General features: G+C 33.4%; 1 protein-coding gene across 1 annotated transcript; it reads right to left on the bottom strand.

Annotated features, from left to right (window-relative positions):
- Window positions 1-469: 469 nt before the first annotated feature.
- On the bottom strand, window positions 470-2,270 carry LOC134709286 (uncharacterized). Its single transcript, XM_063569489.1, has 3 exons — window positions 1,905-2,270; window positions 1,412-1,489; window positions 470-687 (listed from the first exon to the last, which is right to left on the bottom strand). Exons 1-3 carry the CDS (start codon window positions 2,206-2,208, stop codon window positions 470-472), a joined length of 600 nt encoding a protein of 199 aa, XP_063425559.1. The 5' UTR covers window positions 2,209-2,270.
- Window positions 2,271-26,021: the final 23,751 nt, after the last annotated feature.

The raw sequence follows: 26,021 nt of genomic DNA, 5'->3' as shown, positions 1-26,021 counted from the left end.
AAGAGAGAAATCTATTCTCATATTACTTCTTGTAGCATTGAAAAGAGTTTTCTCATTGGCAATGATACCACATCTTCTTTCTTTTTTTTCTTTTTTTTTACATCTACCCACAATCAGAACAATCATTTTTAACGAGATTACCTGCCTCTAGAAAAGCAACTATTATGTTTACAGTCAAGAATACACATCTTATTGGACTGCAGTAATTGCTCACTAAAGATGCATGACAATTTCTTTGCTAGATAAGACCAGTGGCGGATCTAGAATTTTTCATAAGTGGGGGCCCACTGGCTGCCTAAGAAGGGACCCGATTTCATCACGCTTCAGTAATTCCCAATTTAAGCAACCAATTTTTTTTTCTCATAAGGGGGGTGCCGGGGCCCTCTGGGCCCCACCTTAATCCGCCTCTGTAAGACAAATATCTATTCATATACAACAAAAAAATATATTTATTTCATACAATTATTATTTACATAGATACAATTGGAGGATTGTCTCCCGCAACGGCGGTAACTTCTTCACTATGTTCAACTATTTCAACATTCTGCTTTCCTTTCTTCATCTGTTCTGTTCGTTTGTCATCTTTTTTCAGTTTTTCTTTTGTTTTGCTAATTTTTCTTTTAATGATTGCGTCTTTTCTTGCAATCACCTCTTTTCTTCGCTCTTCGCTCTTCCTTGCAGTATTGCCTATGAAAAAGGAATACATAATTTCCTGTAATTCAATATTTTACAAAAGAAAAAAAAAGAATGATAAGGAAATAAATAAATAAACTAATATAAGCAATGTACACTTTCTGTTTGAACTTTCTAATCTTTACATACTCAAGCATATAGTCTATTTCACTTGTAAGAACTTGAAAATAAAATATGATAATTTACACGAATAAGTAAATAAATACCGTTGTATATAAGCGTAAAACAGAACACAGAAACTTTATTGTGAGTCTTATTGGGGTATACGCGTTACGCGGGATTGCCGAAATTTTGTAAGCATGACACGTGAAAGTCAAATTATTATGTCGTGAATACGGGAAATGAGGTCTAGCGAGACCTGAGAAATGACAAATGAGAATTGCTTACGTAGTCAATGATAGTGTAAGCGGGATACGGGAATCTGACAAAACCGTAAGCGAGATCGAAACCCCCATTGAGACGAGACCTTCTTTATGTATTATCAACCCTCCCCGTAAAAAAATCTGCTTGATCACGCCTTTGAAACTCTTTATGAAGTACATGTATTTACATGATACATTTTAAATGTATTTTTGACAGTTTAAAGATAATTTACATGACCTGTGTTTAACGCATACTTATTTACAAACAGCTGTTGATCTTTTGATGGCGTTTTGCTTTTTAAACGGTTTATATATTTGTCTGACTAATTTTCAATCTTTTTGTATTTAAACATTACCCTTTTCAGCCAGTGCCCCGTTTCTCCTTATTTCTGTCATTAGGTCTTTCTCTTCTCTGTCATATTGGATATTGTTTCCTGAAAAGATAACATTGCATGTATGTTTCATTACAAATATTAATCCATAGCCAGTTACTTTAATTCCATTCAAATAATGTTTTTATTGACAATTTACGCATGACATGAGAGGTTCAAAGGGAACTGTCAACTTGTCACGGAATAGAAGTTCCAAAAGGAAAAAAATATTCTGGAATATTATTTCCACAGGAATAAATATTACGGTATACGTTCCTAATGGAACAAATGGTATAGAATATTTGTTCCAACAGGAATAGATATTATGACATTGTTTATAACAAAGTTTCCAGTGGAACTTCTGTTAGGTGGAACAAATATACGTTGACAAACTCAGCCAATGAATTTCTACATTGTTTGATATATTATTGAGTAAAACATACAGATAATGTGAAAAATAATGCATACAAACATTTACCTTGTTTTAACGTGGTGTCTGCTTTTTTAAGTTTTTGTCTTTCCGGACAAACTAAGGGCGGAAGTCGTCTGGGTGTTTTTGATTCATGACTGGTATGAAATAAGTCTACAGAAAATTTAACCCCTCCTGTCTTCTGTGTGATGAATCCAGTGTCTGTTAAGTCTTTGATTATATCGATTGAAGTTCGATCTTCTTGTCGCGACGGTTCATCCAAAACAAAGTTAGTTGATCTCCTTGTTGGGTGAACCTTGTTTGATTTCCTGCAATTTTTACAACAGTTCAATTTTGTTAGCATAGCTCCCATGGTTGGGGATGATCTTTTGATACAGCTTACTTGCAGTAAGATGCAAATCAAAAGTGGACGTTTCCAAGATCATAATAGTGACGTTGTAGAACAAAGCGTCGCGTTGCATGCTTGGATATTCCTTGACATGTTTATTAAGCATTGCCAATATTTGGTATTTTACTACTTTAATAAAGGAAAAATTAAATATCGGCCCAATTTAATTGATATGAAATAAGAGCACGATAAAATGACTAGAGCATTGTATGCTTCACTAATGTTTAAACTATATGTTTTACATATGTAGAACTCAGTTTTACTCGTATTATGCATAACACCAACTTCAATTTATACATGTATTAAAATAAACATGTGATATACAAAAAGCTGACGCCAATCGCAGCCGCCAAATAAGCTTCGGTATATCTTCGACACAACAGTCATTGGCAAGGAACAATACCTTCCTTATTTTATTGTATTAGTGGCATACACTAGTTTCGATCCCACGTCAATTCTATTAACCGATCCCACGTCAATATTTTTAACCGATCCCACGTCAATTTTTTTAACGAAAATTTGCATACAAGCTAGTCAGTTTAACTTGTCAATGTGTGGGCGCACTACGTTTGCGCGCAGCTTTTTATTACATTTGATCGCATTCATATTACAGGTAATCTCAGGTAAAAATATAAATAAAAATAAATTAAATTATAAGTGACTATATTTTTTGATATTTCTTGTATATGTTTTGTGGGGAAAGTTTGGTTGATTATATAGATGATCACTAAAGCATGACTGGAGTGGGTCCCCCCTTAGGTCAGTGCCCCCTTACAAAAAGTTATGGATCCGCTATTTGTTTGCACATGTCGCAAGTCAGGAACATGTTCACCGGTTGTCGTTTGTTGATGCGGTTCATAAATGCTTCTCGTTTCTCGTTGTTTTTTCTTGTTTTTGTTTTTTTAGACCGTTGGTTATCCTGTTGGATTGTTTTTACGCTAGTCATTTTTGGGGTCTTTTTAAGCTTGCTGTTCGTTGTGAGCCAAAATTCCATGTTGAAAACCATATTTGACACATAATGGTTTACTTTTGCAAATTGTGACCTGGATTGGGAGTTGTCTCATTGACACTTATATTATAGACCACCATCCAACACTAAAGATTCCATAGAAAGCTTAAACACTTCGCTTCACGGCTAATACATTTGAACAAACTACCAAACTTTGTTCTCACTGGAATTTGATGGCAAACATAAAATTTAAAACAGAGGAATACAGCAACTCACAAGTAAGAAAATAAAACTATAAGTATGGGAATCAATGACAAGTTTATAGAAAACATTTGATGAAATTTTTATCCATGCAGCAAAAAAAAAAGTCATCAACCTGTCAAGATAAAATATCAGACATACTTAGACCGGCCTCTAGTAAATGTTCTACAACTAATTTTTCGATGCTTTTAACAATTTCATTAACTACTAGTAAAGAGCTTATCATAAACTATTGTAATAAAATATATGAACATAGTGGAATAAAATAGTTTTGGAGTGTAAACTATTCTTTGATGTTTTAGATAAACTGAGTGCGTTTGATGGTCGTTTTGAATCTGTTGACAGCTTGGATTTTTCTATTTTTTACACTACACTTCCACACTTTCTTATCAAACAAAAGTTTTCCTATTCAATTAAATGGTCGTTTGGTAAATCTGAATGTAAATACATTTGCTGCAATTCTTACAGATATACTTACTGGAGGTGTGATGAGATGGTTGAAGCTAATAATTTTCTTCTTGATAATATCTACGTACGTTCACGGGTGTCATTCGGTTTATTGAGAGAAATGATCGTGAAAGAATATCTAACGGCGGTCAAGTATTGAGAGACGATCGTGAAAGTTCTGGTAACGGATCGTGAAAGACATTTAATGAACATTTTAGTTCAGAATCTTTGAAAAAAATCGCTTAATTTTCAAAACGCAGAACAAATCCGAACAAAAAAATATGTCTATCAAAATGGTTTAACTTCCTCAACATAAATGTGAAAGAAGATAAAGAAAATATGAAGTACTTTTTGAAAAAACACAAAAGGCGCAATGCGTGTCTATGAAATTAATTAAAAATAACACGCTATTTGTACATATAATGGTCATATTTCAGTTTATCGGGATATATTTGAAATTTAATCTTTGGTGTATTTGATAGTACAGTAAAACTAAGCTATGTTCTTCTCTTAAAAGCATTAATTTGTATATGAACACCTTGAATTTATTGAATATCCATCAAACTTGATCGTGAAAGCTCAGGCAACGCATTATTTTGATCGTGAAAGATAATGCGTGACCAGACGTATTACTAGTAATCAAAAATCAGTATTTCTTTTACCATTTGACAAACCTGCAACTGGTTGAAGCCTGTAACTATTTTAATAAAGATGAAAATTAAAGCTATTTTTTTCATTCAACACTTTACCTCGAAAGTTAAAAAAAAAAAACAGCTAAAAACGTCTCTAAATAAGTTTGAAAGCTTTAGCTCTGAGAATCGGTCAAGTGCAATTAAGGCAGACCGACACTAATTAGCCAATAATATGGATATGCAACGTTTAAACCAAAATGATATCCATCAAACAAAAAATTAAATCAAAACAGCATATTTCATGAGTAATTTGAGATTGAACGATAACCAACATTTTGTGCAACAGTACTTTCTTAAGTTCTGTATATACAACGCAGATGTCATAGTGGATTGATTTAACCATACACAGTAATACAGACTATAGAATACCAGAGCGCAAATGTTGTAATGTCTCGTCTGCTCTACTTATGATAGTTAATTTTTTTGGAACGTCTATAATATCAAGGATTTTACTAGAAGTGTCAAATGCGCTTAATGCACTTAATGTATTTTTGTCCATCTGATGAATTTCGCCTTTTCAAATGATTTTTATAGTTCGTTTTATGTTGTACTGTTATACCATGGGAAGGGTTGGGATCCCGCTAACATGTCTAACACCGCCACATTATTTATTAATGTGTCTGTCCAAAGTCAGGAGCCTGTAGATCAGTGGTTGTCGTTTGTTTATGTGTTACATATTTGTTTTTTGTTGTTGTTTTTTTTTTATACAAATAAGGCCGTTAGTTTTCTCGTTTGAATTGTTTTACATTGTCATATCGGGGCCTTTTATAGCTGACTATGCGGTATGGGCGTTGCTAATTATTGAAGGCTATTTACGGTGACGTATTTATAATTGTTAATGTATGTGTCAAATTTTTTTGTGTGGATAGTTGTCTCTTTGGCAATCATATCACATTAAATTATGATTGTCAATGGTTCACAAAAACAGTGCAAGGTCAGATGAACATTGACATACAAATCTCTACAAATATCCCGTAGACCAAATACATGTGTTCCGATCGTTACAGTGCCTTAGAAACTGACAAAAGTTATGCTTGGCAAATTAATTCGAAACATAAGGTCAAAAGTATATAAACCCTGACCGACAGCCAGACATAGACATCTTGCTATTATTCAATATATCAAATACAATTGACGTCATCATGGTCATATATGAAGCATGTAGACAGACATGTACACCATACACGAAATACCTTGGCGCTATAGCATCTATACTATTAAACGAGAAGACCTCATTTTGGGTGTCGCTTCTCTTCTTTCCACAATAAATGAATCATCATGCCTCTGTGTCCTATGGGTACAGTGCATAATCGCATTTGTCATCCATTCATATAATTATTCAGATTGAGTTATTTTGGGTGAAAAACGAGAAAAAAGACGTCCGGATATGTTTCCGTCATTGGGCGAAATTTTAAGTTAGATTAGACTTCCGGTTTGCGTTTTTCTGTATAATTTGAACATACATTAATACTACGAACATCATTTTGGGTGTCGCTCCTCTTCTTTCCACAATAAATGAATCATCATGCCTCTGTGTCCTATGGGTACAGTGCATAATCGCATTTGTCATCCATTCATATGATTATTCAGATTGAGTTATTTTGGGTGAAAAACGAGAAAAAAGACGTCCGGATATGTTTCCGTCATTGAGCGAAATTTTAAGTTAGGTTAGACTTCCGGTTTACGTTTTTCTGTATAATTTGAACATACATTAATACTACGAATACAGTGTATTTTCTGTCTTATATCCGTCATCGGACGAAATTTAGTTGAACATACATTAATACTACGAATACAGTGTATTTTCTGTCTTATATCCGTCATTAGACGAAATTTAAGTCAGATTAGACCTCCGGTTTGCGTTTTTCTTTTTACTTTGAAACAAATACATATAGATATAGGAAGATGTGGTGTGAGTGCCAATGAGACAACTCTCCATCCAAATAACAATTTAAAAAGTAAACCATTATTTCCGTCATTGGGCGAAATTTTAAGTTTGATTAGACTTCCGGTTTGCGTTTTTTTTCTGTATAATTTGAACATACATTAATACTACGAATACAGTGTATTTTCTGTCCTATATCCGTCATTGTACGACATTTAAGTCAGATTAGACGTCCGGTGTCCTATAGCCATTCTTCCCCATGCCAATTTTTCCGGTGGGAAAAACTGGATCGATCCAATATTTCCCCCCGGAAAAATTGGCATGATCCAACTTTCCCCCCTCAACGTTATAGGGGGAAAACGAGGATCAGGCCAATTTTTCCCCTTTGCGGCATGATAAGCTAGTTTTTCCCCTTTATAAACTTATGACGTCGGCGACGTCAGTTAGAAATTTTTATCCTGAAAAAAGAATATTAACTTTTTTTATTAGTTTAGCGGTACCAAAGCTTCATCGTATTAATATAAATTGATATGTATTGATATACACCATGTATGCATACACACGAAGCACATTCCGATGTAGTGATCACATCCATTCTCAATCGTGAATCCTTTGTATCATTGACCTACTGAATACAACCACTTCTGGTCAGTTTGAAGATTTTGACTTTACATGATAAATCATTTTTGTACCACAAGGTAAAAGTACCCATCAAAGGCATGGATATAGAAAAATACTCATCGCCTTTAAGCTTTCATTCAGGAGAAGAAGTCCGATAAGTGTGAACCTAGGGGAGATATGTACCCCTCTCCAACCAGCATGGGAGACGTGCAGTGGAAACTTGGATCGGAAGTACAGGAACTACCTCCATTATTGTGACTCGCTGTACAAGATCTACAAAAATATTCCACCTGCCCTAAAGGTGTATATATAGGGTCGACCACGATCTAGCACTTATGATACAAATATCCACCGGAGTTACACGGACCTGGCAGTAAGTAATAAAAGGCCACCGTACGGCCTCCAAAAGAAAGAAAAAACCATATATTGTCGGCTATAAAATGCTCCGACCATACAAATAAGGGAACAAAACAAACAAAACTAACAGGCTTATTGATTACAAAATAATTTACAAAAAAAACCAAACTCAAACGACATGAACCAACAACAACCACTGTAACCGGTACTAAATGTTCCTGGCTTTCGAATGGGCATTGGTGCATAAACAATGTCATGGCCATAAACTCAACCCTCCCCAATGAACCCAACCTAGGACAGCACACCGCAAGAAAAAAAATATCAGTTGAAATTGGCTTCACTAAAAATGTTGATACGTTGCACAATAATCACTTACATAAAAACAATAGAAACAAAACACCGAAATAAAAGTACTCGCAGTTACTGAAACCTATTTCAAAGCTAGTGAAAATATAGACGGACTAGTGAGCATAGACAGACTGGTGAACATGTGAACAGACGGATGAATATGTAGACAGACTGGTAAACATTTGAACAGACGGGTGAATATGTAGAAAGACTGGTAAACATGTGAACAGACGGGTGAATATGTAGACAGACTTGTCGACATACAGACAGACATGCAGTTGAGAATGTAGAAAGACTAGGGGACACAAAGAAAGACAGATTAGTTGAAACATAGATAGACTGATAAACCTGCAGACAGACTTTTGTTTATGTAAAAGAACTAAAAATTTGTATCTATAAACCTATTTCTAACACTGTTCGGGTTAATTTTCAGACGTGTATATATCTACAGTGATATCTATAATATAGGGGGAAAGATTGGCATGGGGGAAAAGTGACTATATGTATACGTATTGTCAATTTTCCGCGGGGGAAGAATGACAATGATCCAAACTTTCCACGGGGGAAATATTGGCTCATGCCAGTCTTTCCCCCGGGGGAAAAACTGGCATGGGGGAAGAATGGCTATATAACACCGGTTTGAGTTTTTCTTTTTACTTTGAAACAAATACATATAGATATAGGAAGATGTGGTGTGAGTGCCAATGAGACAACTCTCCATCCAAATAACAATTTAAAAATTAAACCATTATAGGTTAAAGTACGGCCTTCAACACGGAGCCTTGGCTCACACCGAACAACAAGCTATTAAGGGCCCCAAAATTACTAGTGTAAAACCATTCAAACGGGAAAACCAACGGTCTAATACTACGAATAAAGTGTATTTTCTGTCTGATATCATTTTCAAGTTTACTTTCCACGGCAGTCACAGGTTTTATTTAATAGAGAGGCCCTGAATAATATTTCAATGACCGCTGTGGATCAATTATTAAACTGAGAATTGACTGTAAAAAGAAAATACACTTTCGGGGGACGTCTGAAACGGATGTTTTTAAGATCGAAATTTCAGGATTGACCATTTTGGGATCCGGGATTTCTTTTTTCGAATTTCGGGATGTCGAGATATTTAATTTGTATAATAAATTCAGAACCTCGGGATTTCGTGTTTTTGAGCCCGGGATATTGGGACCAGAGCCCCTCCGCAGTGGCGGATCCAGAATTTTTCATTTGCAGGGGCCCGTTGACTGCCAAAGAGAGGCCCGCTCCGGTCATGCTTCGTAAATCCGCTTTGCAACGACCCCCCTTAATGAATGTTCATAATATACAGATAAGCGCTAAAATTATTCATGTGTCATTAAAATAAATAGAGAACAAACAAACAAAAAAAGGATTTTTTTGTGGAAATAGGAGGAGCCGGGCTAGAAAAACAATTATCCTGTCCCAAATTACCTATGACTTTTGATATCTTTTCTGAAATTCTCAAGTCACTAAATGTTTTACAAAAAAAAGATGTGGTATGAATGCCAATGAGACAGCTCTCCACAAGACACTAAAATGACACCGAAATTAACATTTAAAGGTCACCTTACGGCCTTCAACAATAAGCAAAAGCCGATACTGCAATTCTGATATAAAAGGCCCCGAAATGACAATGTAAAACAACTCAAATGAGAAAACTAACAGCCTTATTTATGTACAAAAAATGAACGAAAAACAAATATAACTGAACTACTGAATTACAGGCTCCTGACTGGAATGTTCATAATACATGAACACTAAATGTATGTTCAGAATGAAATTGATAGAAAACAAAAAATGGGAATTTTGGAAATAAAGGAGGAGGGTTAAAAAAAAATAATTCCTGTCCCCAAGTACCTATGACTTTTGATACTTTTTCTAAAATTCTCAAGTCATTAAATCTTTTACAAAATTCTTCCTACAACACTTTACATCCTTTCAAATACGCTCTGAATGCCCGCGATTTCGCGGGTGTGTACTAGTACAGGTATATAATTATCCAAAAGGCTAGACAACATAAAACGAGCATTGCCGAATGATGCATGATAATAAGTTCGATGTTATTTGATAGCTATCAAAGGTACCAGGATTATAATTTGGTACGCCAGACGCGCGTTTCGTCTACATAAGACTCATCAGTGACGCTCTTATCAAATAATAATTATAAAGCCAAACAAGTACAAAGTTGAAGTGCATTGAGAATCAAAAATTCCAAAAAAAAAGTGCCAAAATTTATTTGAAACCTTGCAGAGGTCGAAAATTTACACCTCACAATCATAACAACAGACAGTTATCCTAAAGCTTAACGAATCCGCGATACGGACTTGACCACACAAATGAATCTTCATCCATTAAATAAGACAAATCCGGGGTCAGGTGAATCCTGTCTGACGGACATGTAGATTATAGGATTCATTATACAACATGTGGGTATCCTATAACTCGTAACAGAGACATATAATACATGTCCCTGCTCGTAATAAGTGAGTACTTCACATGACAATAAAAAGCTTCATCCTACAATCATCCAACTATTTTACATTTCATTTTCTGAAAATATTAATACTTTGAAAAGCTTAAACCTATTGAGGATGTTGACCTATATAGCTTTTCTCAATATAAATAACAAATATTAATTATGATATAATTGAAGAATAATTTGAACGTCTTCGTGGCATCAGATCTTTCACGATCCTTTTCACGATCTTCAAAAATGCGGTACGTGATCTTTCACGATCCGAAAAATCAATTTTTGTGTAAATAGTTCTTTATTTACCAAGTTTCAGATTATGTTTATACAAATTAACAATGATAATCATTTGATTAATTCAAACAGAATGCCCTTATTCGTATTAAAGTAGTTTTTCTAGACGAATTTGTGAGAAAAAAAAATCATGTTTGTTTACATTTTTTATGTCACTAAAATGTCGAGAAGCAATCTGCCTTTTGTTGTTTTGAAATAACTATGTACTTTTAAAACTGGATACTCTCACATACATCAATCATAATGTTGGACCATTTGACAGACAGTTTTATTTTGTCGTAAATTTGTCTGTGTAATTAAATAAATTAGAATATGTATTGACCTTTCATGTGTCTTCTCGATTAAATGTCTTTCACGATCCGTTACCATCTAACTTTCACGATTGTCTTTCAATACTTGACCGCCGTTAGATATTCTTTCACGATCATTTCTCTCGATAAACCGAATGACACCTGTGACGTTTCGGTAAGTGTTTATCGACAGGTTGTAGGTATCTCTATGGGCATTTATTGCGCCCGTTTAATATCACATTCAGACTTGTACTGTTAGGAATCACAGTTTACATCTTAAGTCAGTAAAGACACGTCGAAAAGAATGATTACTTCAGAAAATGCTTAATACAGACTATAAACGGGACCTATTGGTCAAACAATGTACGCACGGTCAACGCTTAAACATCCCTTTGAAATGATGTAAAGAATCATTCAATACTAATAATTACTGTTCTTTCGCTTTGATCAAGAGGACATGCTTACTATCAAGTTTTTATTTTATTTAACTGTATTGTGGAAATGTGTGTCATTGTGTATACGTTCCGATTCGTGCAATTCATCTGAAATGAACTTCGGAACTTCGGAATGATGCGAAATTGCTGCTAGCCAATCAAAATAAGGTTTAATAATGAACCCTACAGCTAATGTTATTATTTGCAGATGAACGTTGTCTTTGTACAAAATTTAAGATTTGTGTGAATAAGATAAACAGTGTCCTTATATATGACCACGGTCATCATAATGTAAAAGCAATCTAGCTGAACAAAACCACAATATGTTTGAAAGAAATACATGTGTTTTTAAATACTAGTTATCAGAATTTATTAATTCCTGTCAATATGAAAATACATGAATAATAAAGGTATTACTAACCTTTGTGCAACCATATTTCACTTCTCTGGCAAAGATGGTGAAGATAGACATATCGAAACAAGACAAATGACTCATGTCACTGACAACCCTGATTAGATATATATGTAACAGAGAAGCTTGTTTTGCTCTTCGAATAATCTTCGACAGCTTTACTGCCATTGGTGAAATCGACAAGACATAACACACTCCCGGTATAGAGATTCCTCAAAATAAAATAATTTGTTTATGGTCTAACTTAAACATGTCACTGTACTGTCTTAAACCCAAAGTAAAATAGCAAAAATGCCGAACTCCAGGAAAAATTCATAGCAGAAAATCTTTTATCAAAATGGCAAAATCAAAAGCTCAAACATATCAAACTGTGATAGCCTCTTTATTTTTTTTATATTGTAATTGTAAAATAAAGATGTATAATTATGTTTATATTGAATAAAACTTTAAAACATGGAAATGGAAAACAAATGTCATATACCCACAATTCATATCTTTTACAAGAGAATATCTCCACTCAACATAATAAGGATTCGCAAAAGTCTTAAACATTTCTTTCTAGGCTAAATATGAACCTTAACATAATTTCTAAACACTGTCTTCCATATAAACATGTTTTGAAATTAAAAACGGTAAAAAAAAGTAAAATCACAAAAATACTGAACTCCGAGGAAAATTAAAAAAAGGGGAGTCCCTAATCAAATGGCAAAATCAAATGACAAAACACATCAAACGAATGGACAACAAATATTCCTGACTTGGTACAGGCATTTTAAAATGTAGAAAATGGTGGATTGAAACCTCTCACTTTGTATTACAGTCGCATCGAATTCCATTACATTTACAACGATGCGTGAACAAAATAGACATGATAGGTAAAAGAGTCAAACTATGGGTTCATCAGTCAACACTGTGTCACACTCTCAAAACAAACACATATTTAACAAAAAAGCACAAAAAGCATCTATGAAATTCAAAAAGCACATGCATTGTGAAGGTGCGCAATCAATATATTTTAGGATTCAAACACCATATACATGTAATTTAGTGAGTTTACATGCATTAAGGTTATTAAGGAATGTATTTTGCAGACGTGTTTAAAAAACAAATTTTATAGATGAACTGTCTATGCCACTAATTTAGAGAACGAAAACTCCGGTCGATTTAAATACCGGTATATGACTTGATTTTATTCTTCGAATATATTGAAAAATATCACAAAAATACCAAACTCCCAGGCACATTCAAAATACCACACTCCCAGGCACATTCAAAATACCACACTCCCAGACACATTCAAAATATCAAACTCCCAGGCACATTCAAAATACCAACCTCCCAGGCACATTCAAAATACCAAACTCCCATGCACATTCAAAATACCACACTTCCAGGCACATTCAAAATACCAAACTCCCAGGCACATTCAAAATACCAAACTTCAAGGCACATTCAAAATACCAAACTCCCAGGCAAATTCAAAATACCAAACTCCCAGGCACATTCAAAATGGCACATTCAAAATACCACACTCCCAGGCACATTCAAAATACCACACTCCCAGGCACATCCAAAATACCAAACTCCCAGGCACATTCAAAATACCAAACTCCCAGGCACATTCAAAATACTAAACTCCCAGGCACATTCAAAATACCACACTCCCAGGCACATTCAAAATACCACACTCCCAGTCACATTCAAAATACCACACTCCCAGGCACATTCAAAATACCAAACTCCCAGGCACATTCAAAATACCACACTCCAAGGCACATTCAAAGTACCAAACTCCCAGGCACATTCAAAATACCAAACTCCCAGGCACATTCAAAATACCAAACTCCCAGGCACATTCAAAATACCAAACTCCCAGGCACATTCAAAATACCAAACTCCCAGGCACATTCAAAATACCAAACTCCCAGGCACATTCAAAATACCAAACTTCCAGGCACATTCAAAATACCAAACTCCCAGGCACATTCAAAATACCAAACTTCAAGGCACATTCAAAATATGAAAGTCCATGAAAACGGACAACATTAAACGATATCAATCAGCAACAGCGACCATACAACTTTTATCTTATAAGTGTGAAGAACAATTAAGAATTTTCAAAGATAACTAAACAGTTCATTTTGTTAAGCAGTTGGCTAAGAACATGTGATTTATTACGAAACAGCAGGGCACTACGAAAGAAGAAGAAGCTGTTTAAAAAAACTAATCCTTAAATAACATGAAACATATAGTGTCAATAAAAACATAAAGTTGCAACTGCATTTAAAAAACATCGCCTATAAAGACATAAAGTTGCAACTGCATTTAAAAAACATCGCCTATAAAAACATAAAGTTGCAACTGCATTTAAAAAACATCGCGTGAACTAATTCCGGACTGAACTTATTGATTCAAATTGATATTTAGCACCTTTTTTATTGAAGAAAACACCTTTCTCCTCATAGACTGTCTGCATATTTACAATTTCATGTTAGAAAATATTGCCACATAAGAACTTTTTTTTCTCGATTCGCACTTTCCAAAAGCTCAATCTAGCTGATCTTCTACAGTGAAAAAAGGTCGATTTCATGCTCTATATAACGACTGACAATAAGTGAAAATAACTACGTACTGAAAAGTCTCTACAAAAGCAAAATATAATATAAATAATATCATATCATCAGCAAGCTGTTATGGTGTCAAATTCATTTTTTTTTTATATTACTGAATATTATCGATATGAGGAGATATATAACAAAAACAATTTGTGTATTGGCATTGTTCTTTGTCATCATACCTTGTTTCAAGTTTTTTTATTCTGTGAATGTTGATAGCTTTAATCTGATTTTAAGAAAAAGTGAACATAAATCTAGAGAAAAACTATTGCAGTGTAGTTCTATTGACAATCTTTGTATTATCAAGTCATCGAACAAAAGTATGGATAACCATATCTTGGGAGTTTTGGAGACTAATTTTTCACAACTAACTACAGTTGTACCTTCAAACCAAAATACGAAAAACGTTTCAACAAGACAGAGAAAAGACGTCCCATGGTTAAGCCAAGTAGACTTGAAACAGACAACAAGACAGAGAAAAGACGTCCCATGGTTAAGCCAAGTAGACTTGAAAAAGATAACAAGGACTTGGTTTCAGTCGCCAATAGTTGTAACAAAATACAAATTGATATTCTTTTGGAACGAAAAAGCTGGGTGCACCTATTGGAAAAAACTCCTTCAAGTTATACAAGGACTGGAAAATAAGGAGGTGCACCATCCTGATTTTAATGGTCTTAGTTATCTTATCAATTACAAAGATAATGAAATAACACAGATGATGTTTGATAATTCATGGACAATAGCAGTTTTTGTGAGGGAACCGAGAGAGAGAATATTGTCAAGTTATCTAGAGAAAGGATTAAACAATGCTTTTATGATGGGTAATTGTGCACGAAAGGTTAAATCATTTATAGATTTTTTAAATCTAATTAAGAACTGCAAAGACTCCCATTGGTCGTCGCAAGTTAGGGCACCGAAATTTTTCTATAAGAATATGATGGTTGGTAAAATGCCTGATATTTTAACCTTTACTGAAAAACTTTTAATAAAAATTGGAGCTTGGAATGAAAGTATTAAAGATTGGATATATTCAAAAGACCGTAAAAATAAAACAAGGTATCATGCGAAAAAAGCTGAAGATAAATTGTTTCAATATTACAATGATACCAAAATTCAAGATATAATTTTTGAAAAGTATTCTGATGATTATGACGTGTTTAACTTTGAAAAGAAATACTTTGTGTTTGACAAAAATATTCAGAAATAACTAGATATGCAATATCATCTCTACAGAAACAAATTAGATATTCCAATTTTGCATTTAATTATTTTCTTAGAAACGTAAATGTTTGTATTGAAATTAAATTCTATGGCAATCTTACCAACTGTAAACATGAACTCGCATAAAAAAAATATAACAGGATTTACGTTAATTTACATATGGAATATATACTGGTAGTGTATTCTTAGAATCTAAGTGTAAAAATAAGGGATTACTTATTGTGATTAAAAGAGGTACTGTGCTGTCAACTGTTTATAATCTGTTATGACATGCGCTCGTTCGAGCATTCTTGTTTTCTGTTTTAATAAACTCACAAAGTATGTTCTTCTATTTCATGGATGATATCGAAGCAAATGGACAAAGGAATAAATTCACATGCTGAATGTGTGCCAATGATTTTATTTAAATACTGAGGACTGATTATTTTTTTCCATTGGAAAAATACATAAGAAATATAGAGACTTGGTTTGTAAAAGTTTATTTTCATGTGTCGTCTTTAATATGCATGTTATATTTGTCTTTGTAAGCATAAATCAACTAATCATAAAATAAATGTTGAAATAAGATGAGATATTTTAGAAAAACCGCATTCATTTATAAGTTTTAGAAATGTCTTAGTTCATTTAAGAATACATCATCGCTCTCTTAGTCAAAAAATGACAATGTAAAACACCTTATATAATTATTAATTTCATATTTTCCCCTATCTATCTGGTTTTCCTAAACTAAGGGTATTTGTCCTTCCTTCATATATATATATATATATATATAAACGAGTCTAAATTGAAAACTACGTTCAAACCTATGACTGCGTTGGATAAAAACCGCAATTTTTATACGTGTGCATGTCAAACAAATTTCGTTGTAGAAGGGTCTAAAAACAGCACAAACAACATTTCCCAAAAGACCAAAAGAGTGAAAAAGTATATTTAAACAAAACGCATTTGACTAACAGGTCGAACAACTGATGTTCTTTAACCCTGCTGACTGCCATTGACGATTGCCAAATAAAATTGATCACAAGATGTAACAAAATGGATCCTAATATAAATTTAATACGTCACAGAAAGACAAAAAATTGTTAACTTGTGGACAGGATGTTGTGCCACAAACATTCGGTGTCAATATTTCTTTAGTACACCATATCCGGATTTCGACAATAAATGTCTCTTCAGTGATGTTAGGGATCGAAACGGTATTTGGAAGGCCATATAAAAAGTACCCTCATTTTTAGAGAAAGTACCCTCATTTTTAGATTAACTCTTGAATTTTAAGAGTCAATATATAGGATGAACGGATCATAAAAACCGGAGGGAAAATATGATACATGCCCAAACAAAAAATATAAACGAGTCTAAATTGAAAACTACGTTCAAACCTATGACTGCGTTGGATAAAAACCGCAATTTTTATACGTGTGCATGTCAAACAAATTTCGTTGTAGAAGGGTCTAAAAACAGCACAAACAACATTTCCCAAAAGACCAAAAGAGTGAAAAAGTATATTTAAACAAAACGCATTTGACTAACAGGTCGAACAACTGATGTTCTTTAACCCTGCTGACTGCCATTGACGATTGCCAAATAAAATTGATCACAAGATGTAACAAAATGGATCCTAATATAAATTTAATACGTCACAGAAAGACAAAAAATTTTTGATAGTTTCAACCATATTTTTGGGTATTTAAGTGACACAAATCTACCAGTAAGAAGAAATCCAGATCAAAGTACTAATGAGTTTGGATTAAAATTGTTAAATCTGTGTAGAAGCACTGGTCTACGTATTTTGAACGGTCGGCATAAGGATGGCTTAGCTAATGACTATACATTTTGTGGTTCCCGGGGAATGAGTGTTGTAGACTACTTATTGGCTCCATATGACTTTTTACACATTATAGACCAGTTTATTGTTTGTAACTTCACTTCTTTTAGTGACCATGCGCCTTTACATGTTCGCTTGCGGTGCATATTGAACGATTCACAAGAGCCTAAGCGTAACAGTGGTACGTCAAACAACTCATATGATAGTTACCGATGGAAGGAAGAGCTAAAAGATCAGTGTTATGAGTCTTTAACTTTAAACAGTGGTTCACTTAGCCAGATAGTATTTTCTGATATTGAAAAATCCCAAGATGGTATTGACAATTATGTTGAATCGTTTACTTCCAATTTGATGAACATTATTTCACCATTCTTTTGTAATTCACATAGTTCAAATAATATTTGTGACCGTACCCGTAGTAAGACGACCCGATATAAAGATGACAAACCATGGTTTAACTACGAGTGCAAAAGACTTCGATCTATCTATACTAGTTCTTTGTATACATTTAATAGAGACAAAAATGTTGAAAATCATCAAATATTAATGATGTCTAAAAGTCTAAAAGACAATACAAGCGTTTAGAAAATAAACTAAAACGAAAATATAAGCGTCAAGAGTGTGATATGATAGCTACATTGCGTAAAAGCGACCCAAAGAAATATTATAAACTTTTTCAAAAGAAGAGAGCCAAAAATTCTGATGTGTCACTTTCTGAATTCTTCGAACATTTTAGAAATTTGGTCACAAATGATGGTATTAATGTGACAGTCGAAACTCCAGAGACCGTTTCCGACACAACATATGATGAACTTGATCAAATTATTACACAAGATGAAATTTTGAAGTGTATTTCTAACCTAAAACGTGGCAAAAGTCATGGTATTGATGGTACATTTAATGAGTTATTCATTGAATTTAAGGATATTCTGCTACCGTTCCTAGAGGAAATATTCAACAAGATATTAGCATCAGGACATTTTCCGAAATCTTGGGCACTCGCAGTGTTAATTCCTGTTTTTAAAAAAGGCGACTCGTCCGATCCATCGAACTATCGTGGAATCAGTTTAGTCAGTAATTTAGCGAAACTATTTACATCTATTATAAATTCAAGACTAATTAAATGGTCTGAGAATAATGATATTATTACAGATGCGCAATTTGGATTTCGCCCGGGTAGCAGCACTGTTGATGCAATTTATTCTTTGTTGACACTCGTTCAGAAAGCACTTTTCAAGAAAAAGCGTTTATATTGCTGTTTCGTTGACTACAAACAGGCATTTGACTCCGTAACCAGACTTAACTTATGGTTGAAACTATCAAGAGTTGGTATAACAGGCAAATTACTTTCTGTTTTAAAATCAATGTATTCTACAGTAAAAGTATGTGTGAAAGTTGATGGTTTTTATTCTGAGCAGTTTACAAGTTCAGTTGGTCTTATGCAAGGGGAAGTTCTTTCTCCTATACTTTTTTCGTTATATGTAAATGACTTTGAAATGGAATTTCTACGTAATAGTAATATAACATATGAAGTGCAAGACTTGTCATTATTTTTACTTATGTATGCTGATGATATGATTTTATTTTCTGATTCAGTTATTGGCTTGCAAGATATGTTAGACACATTATTATTATATACATGTAAATGGGGTTTGACTGTAAACATTGCCAAAACAAAAATTATGGTATTTAGAAATGGAGGTTTTGTAAAAGACGAAGAAATTTGGTATTATGATGGCAATGCTATTGACATAGTGGATGAATTTTGTTACCTTGGTGTACTGTTATATTTTAACGGTAAATTTGTTAAAGCTCAAAAACATTTAGCTGAGCAAAGTAGAAAAGCTGTTTTTGGTTTAAAGTCGAAGGTTTCGTCATTGTATTTGAATGTTTTTACATATTTGAATTTATTTGATACTTACATTAGCAGTATTTTATGTTATGGTTGTGAAATATGGGGCTTCCATAAAGCTCCAAATATTGAAAAAATACAACTTGATTTTTGCAAAAACATATTAGGTGTGAAACAATGTACAACAAATGTTATGGTTTATTTTGAATTGGGTAGATATCCTTTGATATATTTTAGAATGTACAACATAGTGAAGTACTGGTTCAAATTATTATCCACAAGCAATTGTATTCTTAAAAACTGCTACAGGGAACAACTGTATAATTTCTGTAATATTAGAAGCAGTTGGATTTATCAACTACAACAATTATTATTTAACTTGGGTTTAAATGAGATCTGGTATAACCAAGACAATTTGATTATTGATACAAATTTATTATTATTTGTAAAAACAAGGATATATGATCAAGCAAAACAGACTTTGAATGATCAACTGAACGTTTCATCTAAGTGTTATTTATATAAATATATTGTCAATAATGTATGTTTACAGAATTATCTAACTAAACATATGAATTTTAGAGTGTATTTAACTCGCCTTAGATTGTCATCTCATAATTTGTTTGTTGAAGTAGGCCGTTATCATGGAGTAAATAGGTTAGATAGAAAATGTACTCTTTGTAATTTGAATATCACTGAAGATGAATTCCATTTTGTTTTACAATGTGAAAGCTATAGAGACTTAAGGAGACAGTTTATTAAACCTTATTATTATAGACGTCCATCGTCGTTCAAATTAGTGCAACTTCTCAGCACTGAAAATGTAAAAGATTTGCGTAATTTGTGTAAATTCTTGTTTAATGCACATAATCATAGGACCAAACTGTTATTGGTCAATACTTGATATTTATTTGCTTCTCTGATGTATTATGTTATGTTGTGTTATAGAAATGTATTTGTATTTATTGCACTGATAAGCATAATGTGCTTAAAGTAATAAAGAATTGAATTGAATTGAAGGTCGAGGAAGTGGTAATCAGCAAATCAAATACCATAAAGTAATCCATTAAAATAAACCAGCATGACAATTGAGTAAGAAATTCAGAAGAGAAAGCCGACGGCTTTAATTATGTGCTAAACAGCGACAACCAAAAATTCGAAAACGAGACAGCATACAGATTGTGTCGGGACAAATTTGTGAAATATCAGCCTACGACTAACATGGAGAATAGTGTATTTTACGAAAAACTGAATTTTACGAAAAACTAAGGATTTTCTTATCCCATGAATAGATTACATTAGCTGGAATTTAGGGTCCTCAATGCTTCTCAACTTTGTACTTGTTTGGCTTTATAACTAATTAGATCTGATGAGTCTTATGTAGACAAAACGCGGGTTTGGCGTATTAAATTATAATCCTGGTACCTTTGATAACTAGTAACAACACAACATAGAGGATCTGCATCATAGTTGACAGATGTAGAAGAGGGACGAAAGATACCAGAGGAACAGTATGAAACTCATAAATCGAAAATAAAATGACAACGTTATGGATAAAAAATAAACAAACAGACAAATAACAGTACACAAGAAACAACATAGAAAACTAAGGACTGAGCAACACGAACCCCATCAAAAACTGGGGTTGATCTCATGTGCTCCGGAAGGGTAAGCAGATCCTGCTCCACATATGGATGAGTGTTACGCTCTTAGTACGCAAAAACGTTGGAAGACTTTTAATACGACATCCCAAATTAATTTCTAGTTCTTCAGACTCTTTCATTTGAGAAGGGGTATTTTTTTAGTTCAAAGTTCTATTTTTGGTAAGCGAAAGAACGTTTAACTAGCGATTAATATTACATGTACTTTTGAATTATATATAAAAAAAAATCTATGAAAACATTTCAAGTATGCAAGTGATTAGAAATTACCATAGTTTTGGTGCTTGATATTTTATTTTCCCCATAGTCTAGTCTCTATATCACCCTACTTTGCTTCCCAATGTGTTCTCTGTCACCCAGTTTAATCTTTTCACACCACTATATAAGTATGAAATAGGGTCTTTGGTAAATCTTACAATTTCGTGTATTCAGATCAAATAAATGTGATCCTGTTGAATACAAAAAATGTGACAGCTTTTAACAGGCATGCATCCATGAATGATGCAATTTATAATTCATGCATTGTGTGTTGTTTCAAATAAACGAACACTTTCAATTCAGATGATCCCATATATACACTTTACAAACTTAACAAAAGAAACATTTCAACACATTCCATTTAGTCATTCGTTTGCTGTAGAATTTATTGACAATCAAGTGTTTCAAATGTATATATATATACTTATATCAAAATATACTTATCAGTTTTATGGTCTTTTGGACAATGATGTTTGTGTTGTATTTAGAACCCAAGAAACAAATTGCGATTTTTATCCAACGCAATCATAGGTTTGGACGTAGTTTTCAATTTAGACTTGTTTATATTTTCCCGTTAAGGCTTGTTATATCTTCCTTCTGGTTTATATGATCCGTTTACCTTATTTCAACTATTTGAAAGTCAACAGTCTATCCTAAATTGACCGGGCTGAAGTACGTCCATTATTCATAGTTCATTATTCATTATTCAATAATGAATAATGAAATAGTTCATTATTCACTATTCAATATTGAAAAATGTATAATGAATAATGAAATGGTTTATGTTTCATTATTCAAATTGAACCGGTGAATAGTGAAAAAAATATAAAAAAATTTGACCGTGACACTATAGCTACATTTTGATTTGCAATGACCATAAGAGGGTTTACGGACGACCTAAATGCAACAATATGCATAAAAAGTGAGGAAATATAAAAAAGAAGATGTGGTATTATTGTCAATGAGACAAACATCCACAAAAGACCAAAATGACACAGACATCAACAACTATAGCTCACCGTACAGCCTACAACAATGAACAAAGTCCATACCGCATAGTCAGCTATAAAAGGCCCCAATAAGACAATGTAAACAACTAACGGCCTTATCTATTTTACAAAATGAACGAAAAACTAATATGTAACACATAGACAAATGACAACCACTAAATTACAGACTCCTGAATTGGGACAGACACATACATAAATAATTCAACGGGGTTAAACATGTTAGCCAATTTTGAATAATGAAATGGATATTTTGAATAATGAAATGGATATTTTGAATAATGAAATGGACTGCTGCGACCCTTTAACCCCTAATTATAGATAAACCTTATACCTCATTCGAAAGATTATAACGAGAGGAACAAAATGAATATAGTCAACATGTTCCGCAACGCATATAAGAGGACTTAAATGTCGAAATACGCGTGAAAGTTAAGAAATAGCCAATTTTGATAAATGAAATGGATATTTTGAATAATGGAATGGACTGCTGCGACCCTTAAGCCCCTAATTATAGATAAAACTTATACCTAATTCAAAAGCTTATAACGAGAGGAACAAAATGTATATAGTCAACATATTCCGTAACGCATATTAGAGGACTTTAATGTCGAAATACGCGTGAAAGTTAAGAAATAGCCAATTTTGATAAATGAAATGGATATTTTGAATAATGGAATGGACTGCTGCGACCCTTAAGCCCCTAATTATAGATAAAACTTATACCTAATTCAAAAGCTTATAACGAGAGGAACAAAATGTATATAGTCAACATATTCCGTAACGCATATTAGAGGACTTTAATGTCGAAATACGCGTGAAAGTTAAGAAATAGCCAATTTTGAATAATGAAATGGATATTTTGAATAATGGAATGGACTGCTGCGACCCTTCAACCCCAAATTATAGATAAAACTTATACCTCATTCCAAAGCTTATAACGAGAGAAACAAAATGTATATAGTCAACATGTTCCGCAACGCATATTACAGGACTTAAATGTCGAAATACGCGTGAAAGTTAAGAAATAGCCAATTTTGAATAATGAAATGGATATTTTGAATAATGGAATGGACTGCTGCGACCCTTAAGCCCCTAATTATAGATAAAATTTATACCTAATTCAAAAGCTTATAACGAGAGGAACAAAATGTATATATTCAACATATTCCGTAACGCATATTAGAGGACTTAAATGTCGAAATACGCGTGAAAGTTAAGAAATAGCCAATTTTGAATAATGAAATGGATATTTTGAATAATGGAATGGACTGCTGCGACCCTTCATCCCCAAATTATAGATAAAACTTATACCTCATTCGAAAGCTTATAACAAGAGGAACAAAATGTTTATAGTCAACATGTTCCGCAACGCATATTACATGACTTAAATGTCGAAATACGCGTGAAAGTTAAGAAATAGCCAATTTTGAATAATGAAATGGATATTTTGAATAATGGAATGGACTGCTGCGACCCTTTAGCCCCTAATTATAGATAAACTGTATACCTCATTCGAAAGCTTATAACGAGAGGAACAAAATGTATATAGTCAACATGTTCCGCAACGCATATTACAGGACTGAAATGTCGAAATACGCATGAAAGTTAAGAAATAGCCAATTTTGAATAATGAAATGGATATTTTGAATAATGGAATGGACTGCCGCGACCTTTTAGCCCCTAAATATAGATAAACCTTATACCCAATTCGAAAGCTTATAACGAGAGGAACATAAGGTATATAGTCAACATGTTCCGCAACGCATATTACAGGACTTAAATGTCGAAATACGCGTGAAAGTTAAGAAAGAGCCAATTTTGAATAATGAAATGGATATTTTGAATAATGAAATGGACTGCTGCAACCCTTTAGCCCCTAATTATAGATAAACTTTATACCTCATTCGAAAGCTTATAACGAGAGGAACAAAATGTATATAGTCAACATATTCCGCAACGCATATTACAGGACTAAAATGTCGAAATACGCGTGAAAGTTAAGAAATAGCCAATTTTGAATAATGAAATGGTTATTTTGAATAATGGAATGGACTGCTGCGACCCTTTAGCCCCTAATTATAGATAAACTTTATACCTCATTCGAAAGCTTATAACAAGAGGAACAAAATGTATATAGTCAACATGTTCCGCAACGCATATTAGAGGACTTAAATGTCGAAATACGCGTGAAAGTTAAGAAATAGCCAATTTTGAATAATGAAATGGATATTTTGAATAATGGAATGGACTGCTGCGACCCTTCATCCCCAAATTATAGATAAAACTTATACCTCATTCGAAAGCTTATAACAAGAGGAACAAAATGTTTATAGTCAACATGTTCCGCAACGCATATTACATGTCTTAAATGTCGAAATACGCGTGAAAGTTAAGAAATAGCCAATTTTGAATAATGAAATGGATATTTTGAATAATGGAATGGACTGCTGCGACCCTTTAGCCCCTAATTATAGATAAACTGTATACCTCATTCGAAAGCTTATAACGAGAGGAACATAATGTATATAGTCAACATGTTCCGCAACGCATATTACAGGACTTAAATGTCGAAATACGCGTGAAAGTTAAGAAATAGCCAATTTTGAATAATGAAATGGATATTTTGAATAATGGAATGGACTGCCGCGACCTTTTAGCCCCTAAATATAGATAAACCTTATACCCAATTCGAAAGCTTATAACGAGAGGAACATAATGTATATAGTCAACATGTTCCGCAACGCATATTACAGGACTTAAATGTCGAAATACGCGTGAAAGTTAAGAAAGAGCCAATTTTGAATAATGAAATGGATATTTTGAATAATGAAATGGACTGCTGCAACCCTTTAGCCCCTAATTATAGATAAACTTTATACCTCGTTCGAAAGCTTATAACGAGAGGAACAAAATGTATATAGTCAACATATTCCGCAACGCATATTACAGGACTAAAATGTCGAAATACGCGTGAAAGTTAAGAAATAGCCAATTTTGAATAATGAAATGGTTATTTTGAATAATGGAATGGACTGCTGCGACCCTTTAGCCCCTAATTATAGATAAACTTTATACCTCATTCGAAAGCTTATAACAAGAGGAACAAAATGTATATAGTCAACATGTTCCGCAACGCATATTAGAGGACTTAAATGTCGAAATACGCGTGAAAGTTAAGAAATAGCCAATTTTGAATAATGAAATGGATATTTTGAATAATGGAATGGACTGCTGCGACCCTTCATCCCCAAATTATAGATAAAACTTATACCTCATTCGAAAGCTTATAACAAGAGGAACAAAATGTTTATAGTCAACATGTTCCGCAACGCATATTACATGACTTAAATGTCGAAATACGCGTGAAAGTTAAGAAATAGCCAATTTTGAATAATGAAATGGATATTTTGAATAATGGAATGGACTGCCGCGACCTTTTAGCCCCTAAATATAGATAAACCTTATACCCAATTCGAAAGCTTATAACGAGAGGAACATAATGTATATAGTCAACATGTTCCGCAACGCATATTACAGGACTTAAATGTCGAAATACGCGTGAAAGTTAAGAAAGAGCCAATTTTGAATAATGAAATGGATATTTTGAATAATGAAATGGACTGCTGCAACCCTTTAGCCCCTAATTATAGATAAACTTTATACCTTGTTCGAAAGCTTATAACGTGAGGAACAAAATGTATATAGTCAACATATTCCGCAACGCATATTACAGGACTAAAATGTCGAAATACGCGTGAAAGTTAAGAAATAGCCAATTTTGAATAATGAAATGGTTATTTTGAATAATGGAATGGACTGCTGCGACCCTTTAGCCCCTAATTATAGATAAACTTTAT

The sequence above is a fragment of the Mytilus trossulus genome, chromosome 1 (assembly GCF_036588685.1).
Source record: "Mytilus trossulus isolate FHL-02 chromosome 1, PNRI_Mtr1.1.1.hap1, whole genome shotgun sequence".
Lineage (NCBI taxonomy): Eukaryota > Metazoa > Mollusca > Bivalvia > Mytilida > Mytilidae > Mytilus > Mytilus trossulus.
Note: the sequence above shows the minus strand (reverse complement) of the source record. Positions and strands in the feature narration are given on the sequence as shown.

What these genes read in the sequence shown, in the direction of transcription:
- LOC134709286 (XM_063569489.1), bottom strand. Translation starts at nt 2,208, where the DNA reads ATGGGAGCTATGCTAACAAAATTGAACTGTTGTAAAAATTGCAGGAAA. An exon ending in AGACACCACGTTAAAACAAG is followed by an intron (nt 1,490 to 1,904) that starts GTAAATGTTTGT and finishes TTATCTTTTCAG; the next exon opens with GAAACAATATCCAATATGAC. An exon ending in CGGGGCACTGGCTGAAAAGG is followed by an intron (nt 688 to 1,411) that starts GTAATGTTTAAA and finishes CCTTTTTCATAG; the next exon opens with GCAATACTGCAAGGAAGAGC.